The sequence below is a fragment of the Ambystoma mexicanum genome, chromosome 1p (genome assembly GCF_040938575.1).
Source record: "Ambystoma mexicanum isolate Mex_15411 chromosome 1p, UKY_AmexF1_1, whole genome shotgun sequence".
Classification (NCBI taxonomy): Eukaryota; Metazoa; Chordata; class Amphibia; order Caudata; family Ambystomatidae; genus Ambystoma; species Ambystoma mexicanum.
Window position 1 is genome coordinate 769,747,262 of NC_090921.1, and position 6,979 is coordinate 769,754,240.

The 6,979-nt window shown below is 44.7% G+C and overlaps 1 protein-coding gene across 2 annotated transcripts in view; it reads left to right on the forward strand.

The window, feature by feature from the left end:
• LOC138580545 (mothers against decapentaplegic homolog 4-like) overlaps positions 1–6,979 on the forward strand; it is an 880,676-nt gene that overhangs the window by 852,391 nt on the left and 21,306 nt on the right. For both annotated transcript variants that reach the window (XM_069651176.1, XM_069651183.1), the window contains exon 11: positions 54–192. In XM_069651176.1, coding sequence (XP_069507277.1) covers positions 54–192 — 139 coding nt within the window. The remainder of the gene's footprint in view (positions 1–53; positions 193–6,979) is intronic.

The following is a 6,979-nucleotide window of genomic DNA, read 5'->3' on the forward strand; positions in this document are numbered from 1 at the left end:
ACCATTTATTTTTGACAATGCCCTCATATTTCCTTACCCTTCCCTTCCGACAGGTCTTTGACTTGCGTCAGTGCCACCGCCAGATGCAGCAACAGGCAGCAACAGCCCAAGCAGCAGCAGCAGCTCAGGCAGCAGCTGTGGCAGGGAACATTCCAGGACCGGGCTCTGTCGGAGGCATTGCCCCCGCTGTCAGTAAGTGTTGACAGTGCAGAGCAATTAACCTGTATTTTTCACTCAGAAGACTGGTGTGAACAATATTAAACTCAACACTTCCTAGCTAACACATATGTGGCCTACACTTCAGTGCATGATCTAATATTTGCTCCCTTTTACCTCCAATCCTGGCTATTCCTTGCAGACTATGGTAGCTGATTCTGCCAGAGATCTCCAATTGTCTCTCTTTATGATATCAAAACCAACCTTTGATTGCAGCCTTATTCTGTACACTATAGTATTGTCCTGCAGTGCATAGGTTGTTCACATCCTGGCTACATTACATCTATTGCTATGGTGCCACACAGTTTTCTCCAGGGGCCGGACAATTTGTTATTGGTATTTGCAAAGACTGACTAGAGAAAACTCTTCTTTAAAGTGTTACTTGTGCAAATGTAACTTCTGAACAAGATGGCAGATGCACATTCATATATATAATCGTGCTCCCTGCCTGAAATCTCCACCCCTGCTTTTCTTCTGTTACATCAAATCCTGTTTCTGATCCCAGCTTTACAGTACAAGTTGCTGTCTGGAGTGATGCTTCTATTCCTAGTCCATAATCATCCTTCATCTATACCAGTGATAGCCAAACGAGTCCATGCTTAGTCCTCCCTGAGTAAAATTATTTTTGCTGCCCCCTCTAAATGCCAGAATAAGATATTTTTCTATTACAAACACTCACCTAATTCCTTTATTAAACAGCCCAGCGCCGCACTTGACATTCGTCGAGCCACCCTAGGGGACCCAGCCTGAAGTTTAATGACAGTTGCTCTCTACTAATATGATATTATTCCCTCCAGTTATGGGAGGGGCTTGGGGTCCCTTTGCACATCATGGGATGGTTACTTTGAATTTCAAAAGCCATGGGTAACTTTAATCCCTGTGAGTGGTCTAGCACCATATATCCTCTTCTACCTCATACAATGCAACCACAGGCTTTCAAAACTCCAGGTGCTTTATTCCTACAAATTGAAGGACAGGCTAATGTGGGTCATACAGAGCAAGGTTGCTATGGACTAAAGTATTACCACTACAAGTCATTTGTAGATACTCCCACAGTTGGTCTGCCTTCCTTTCTACAAATGGGAATATGAAAAAAAAATCCCTGACCAGTTGAAAGGACGGCAGCATGAACAGAAGACTTACTTATCCTGATAGGTTCTTGGGTAAGAATTGACCAACCTGTGCATCAGATGGAAAGTTTGTGTCCAACATATAATGTGCTCAAAAAGCATGCAGAGTTAACCCACATTGCAGTACAGCAGATTACATTCAAGGTTATGTGTTATTAAAAGTTCACAGACACAGTGTTGCCCTTGACTGCATCTGCAGGTATGCTTTTAGAAGGCAACAAAAGCCAATGAGTAATAGATGCCTTTGATCTATGCTTTCCTAGTGACTGAGCAGTACAAATAACAAAAGACTACCTAAGAATCAAATTGTGTTATATAATGCCCTAGAAAACCCTAGTGCTCGTCCCATATACCGATTATGGACTTTTCGTCTGAATCACTTGGAGCAGAATAAAAATAGGGAGCAATGCCAATTTTCTGGTTGATCTGAAAATGAATAGACCTTAGGTAACAAGTAAGGCTGTGTCTGTGACATTGCCTTATCCTTGTTATAGACTGTGTAATATAAGAGTTTTAACAAGGGAGGGCTTGGAATTCATTCGTTCTTTGTGCTGGGCTAACTGCAATAATAATCAGTTTATCCGAACACCAGATTCAAGATACTGGATGCCATGTTTTGGAGGTTTTTAGGAGTCAAAATCTAAAGCAATATAAAGATCTGAAATTGGTGGGTGTTCCGACGTATCGAGTAGCCCATGTAAATAATAACAGTGATTTCCTGAGAATATCATTCTGATTCAGTAATACCCATGGTCGTCAGACTTGCCCAGGTCAGATAAAATAAATTCCACAGGAATAAGTCTCTGCTGATCAGAATCATTGCAGAGTGAGGGACACGCACACACAAAGTGACTTGAGTCTTACCTGGAATTAAAGCTAGTGCTGAAGGAAGAGCTTAGCCCAAAGTTGGCACTAAACATGGTAGGCTGCTGAACTTGTAGAAATGAGCTCACTAAAGAAAACCATGCCAAAATTCTCCAAGAATACCTCAAAGTTGTGCAGCAAAGAACACATCTTGCAACGGCCCTGGACGGCCAGTCACCTGCAGGGAAGGACGTCAGCCTTGCTGGTTGCAAGTGTAGTGGGTCCAAAATTAGCTAATGTGCATGCTCAATGGAGGTACAGACGATTGCCAAAAGGCAGAGGCTTGTTCGAAAAATCTGGGGCAGCTGGCAACCTAATCCCTATGAGGACGAGATAATCAAATCAAAGCTGGAGGAGGTCCTTGTAGACCCAGCTGCAGTCCCAATCAATTAGGTACACTAAACCAATAGTTGAAACAGGCCTTGGGGAGCAACTTCTTTCAGACAACTCTACTTTCCATACCCTGGAAAAGTCCAAGAGCCTTTACCTGAAAGTACGTGGGAAGTACCCGGTGTGTTTGGTCGCCAACTTTCAGTGGGACACACAATGGACTGGGCAGTGTCTGATGTAGAATGCCAAGGCGTCGGGACTTACTTTTTAGGGGGAGCTGTAATGATTCTGACAACACTGTCCTCGTTTTGCTTCTGCTTTGTTTGGAAAGACATTGGCCCTCATTACGAGTTTGCCGGTCCAGAAACAACGGTGCCGGTAAGCTTACCGGCACCGTTGTTTCCGGACCAGCAAATTACGAGTCTGCAGGCAGGTTGCCTTCCCGGCAACCAGGTCTGCCCTGGCGGGTGGAACAGCACCCACCCACAGACTTTCACTTTAACACCGGCACCGTCCATGGCGGTGCCGGTGTTACAGTGGTCCCCATTCCTTTGGGACTCTATGGGAATGGGGAACAACACAGTTACCAGCGCCTGACTTACCGGCAGCCAGGGTTGTAATACCCCAGTGTTACTGGCAAGCCAGGTGCCGGTAACTGTTTACGGTAACTGTTTTACCGGCACGGCTACCACGAGACACGTAATGAGCCCCATTGTGTTAGAGTGGTCTTTATGCTTTTGAATATGGGACATTTCTGATGCAGTACCAATAACTTGCTGGGGAAAGACCACTGCGCTTCTCCAGACCCCTAAGGTTTAGGTATGTGCTGTCAGTGGTTGCAGCCAGGCGTAGTGTAATAATCAATGAGGGCCATGGGATGAATACTGGAAGAAGCTAACTTCTGAGGAAGATGTGTGCGGTTAAGCTTAACTGCCATCTCGCAGCAGACCCGGCTTTAAGATCACTTCATGATAACTGTAAGCGAGGACTTGTGTTGGATAATTATTTTTCTGGTACCTTGTAGTAATCTCTATTGGCAACTCGATCACTTTGGGACCAAACCCGTTGTTGGGCCTCATGGCACCTCAGGAATAGTCCTGGTGTAAGGACTAACTTGTATTTGGGGGGCACCCATGGTAGAGTTAAATCCTCTGCTCTGAAGCACTGCGTTTAAATGAACCGGTCATGGAGGGTAGACTGGGGTGTGAAGAAACCTGGCGGCAAAACGGCTCTATACCGTGAAAAAGAGAGGTGCATTTATTTTTTGCTTCAGTGCATGGAAATTCCAGTATCCATTTCACATAGATGTCTATATACTGGCCCATGCAGTTTATTTTCATCACCAGAGCTGAAGGAGAATCATACTACAAACAAAGGTGCAGGGATACTGAGCACCCACGCACTGCAAACAAAACTTGTGATGATCAGCCTCTACGAAACGGGATTTTCTAGACAAGCATTTCTGAGAGCCTTAGGCCTTTGGCATAAGCATAAAGGACATGCGCTAGGATGCCGACAGAGGAACCAAAGCTCTTGCCAACTAAGAAAAATCAAAACAGTTCTATGAGAAAATGTCGCCAGGAAAAGGTCGCCAGAGAGACTTTATTTTCATGATCCCTAAAAAGCCTTCCCCAACATATTCTAGGACTGGTGTCATTTACTATTTTAAACTCCACTCATAGAATATTTGGGCAAACTGCTTGATTTCCTTCAGTGTGCAAATTTGGTTACATGTCCTTTTCCTTGGCGACAATATCACTGGCCTCAGAAAAAACAGGCAGGCATCTGGAAACATGCCATGCTCATAGATGCCCAGCAAGCAGCTGTGTTGGGGTAGGGTTTTGAGGCAGGTGAGGATACGTGTGCTAAGAATTATCAGATGTAAAGCTATATATGCACGCAGTGCAAAACTGCTTCAGTCCCTTCTAGTACATGGAATACATATGCCATTAGTATAAAAGTAGAGTGGCACGGGATATAGGCATAATTAAGCAAACCAATCTTCTTTCAGGTCGCAACCCCACCTTGTTTTCAACCATAAATGTATTATCCATCCCTAACACACCATAACATTGACTCTTGCTTCACAGCCCAAGACTGCCGTTTTACACTATAAAGATTAATCTGTGCTCAGATTCCCTCCTCACTGTATCATCCAATCCCCTTCAGTACAGCTTTTACCGGGCACTCACCCCTAGATTCCAGCCCTGTTTTTCCCCCAATAATTTCTAATCCTGTCCCTTATTCTGATCCATCTTTTCAAATATAGCACTTAATCTTGTCAAAGAAACCACCACACCTTTTACCCTGTAATTTCCAATCTTACATCAGTTACATTCAGTGACCAATCTTACCTCTGTTCTATGTAGGATCTCATGTCTACCTCTTTTTATACCTAGAGCATTAGAGCATCGGGCTTGCCCTCATTACTGCCATGTCTTATTCCTCCCACTTCCTCAAACCTGCTCCTTCTTATGCTCTCAGTCCTTTCCCTTTTGTGACGAGTGTGACGACATGGCGAACAGAAGGGTCTCAAACTTTTGGGCTTTTTACAGAAATTAGTTTATTAGGCAGGCTTAACCAAAACATGGTTTACAGAATAAAGCAAAATATTCAAACGTAAATGCTTTAGAAGTCAATCCCTGAGTGAATAACACAAAATGAAGGTGTACCTCACCTATGAAACAAAAAGGTGCCCAACGTGCTAAAAATCCCTGAAGTAAGCTTGCCTGTCGCAACTAATCCTTGAACTTAAAATAAAGGTTTCCTGAATCAAACACCCTTAAAGGTGAGTTGTTAAAGTTGCTAAATCAAATGGTGCAATGAAACATATAAAAGTCCTTGCCTTGGGTGAAAACGTATTAAGGGTAGAATATCCAAATTAAAGTCCTTCCCGAAATAACAAAATGTCCAAAAATTCAAAAGGGGTTTTCTTTTACAGTTTCCTCAGATAAACAGGGCCGCTTACGCGAAGCAATCAAACTTGGACTTGTAGTTGTCTTCCAAGTGCAGGACCTCTTAGGTGAGGGATCAGCTGTGTCCTGTGCTTTGGTTCTCTATCTCTGTCCTTCGGATGATTCGTCCCTCTCTCTCTCGGCATGACTCCCATTTCCTTCAGGAGTCTATTTTCATTACCTTCATGCTCTTTCTTCTTTGCCCCTCACATCCTCAGAGGACCTGGATTGTAGCCCCTCTCCTCTTCAGGGGATCTTTACTTTTTGCCCCTCTTCACCTCACGGGTCCAATGTCTGTCCTGGTCTCTCTCTACCAGGATCTTAGCAAGGTTTTCCCTTAGCCGCTTCTCAGGCGGGTCAGCTCCTTCACCTTTCTGGCTGCAGGGGAACTCTCCTTCTTCCCCATGGGTCAATCAGTTTCCTCAGCCTCTTCTTAGGCTTCTCAGGAAGCTCAGCTCATCCCCTGTTTTGGCTTAGGTGGGCTGCAGGAGTACTCTCCTTCTTCCCCCTACGTCAATCAGTTTCCTCCAGGCTCTTCGGGCAGCTTCCAGGCTGGCAGTGCTCCTGGATAGTCCAGGCTCCTTCACCCAAGCAACAACTCCTCCTTCGGGATTTATTTATTTTTATTAATTTATGTGCTTATAAAGCGCCGAAAGCCTGCGGGCGTCGGGCGCATAAAACAGGGTTGCAACATATAAAGATACATGACAACTGGACCTATTCTAGCTAACCTTCCTAATAAGGGCAACCCCTTACTTGAAGAGGTATGTTTTTAGGCTCTTTCCGAAGGCCATATAGCTGGATTCCAGTCTGATGGCTAGAGGGAGATTATTCAATTCTTTTGCCGCCAGCAAGGGAAAGGCCCTACCCAGCCTGGTTGCTAGTTTGTGGGTTTGTACTGTGATCCTCCCAAGTCCCTCCGATCTCAGGGCACGGTTTGGTGTATATCGGATGTTTTTTTCCTTGAGATATTCAGGTGTCTTACCATGCAAACACCTGTGAACCAATGTTAAGGATTTAAAGTGGATCCTATCCTCAATCCTCAGCCAGTGAAGTGCTATTTTGTCCGTAGTGATGTGTTCACTTTTCCTCTTCCTCTTTATTATTCTGACCGCGTTGTTTTCCATAACCTGACATTTTGCCACGCAGCTCTTGCTAGCACCGAGCATGAGCACATTTCCGTAGTCTAAACGGGACAAGATGGTAGCCCTCGCGATCGTGGTGCAGTTCTCTTCGCTCAGGAAGGGTTGGATAGCTCTAAGTAGGCGTAGGTGGTATAAATTACTCTTGTGAAGATGTTGAACCTGCGCCTCTGCTCCTAGTGAAGCTTGCAAGACAAGCCCAAGAGTTTTCACCTTCCCAGACACCTGTATGCGAGTGTCTTTAATGTAAAAGGCCTCATATTCAGGCCCTTGTTTAGCCCGGGCTTGACGGGTGCCAAAAACCATCATCTCTGTCTTACTGCTGTTAAAGCACATCCAATTG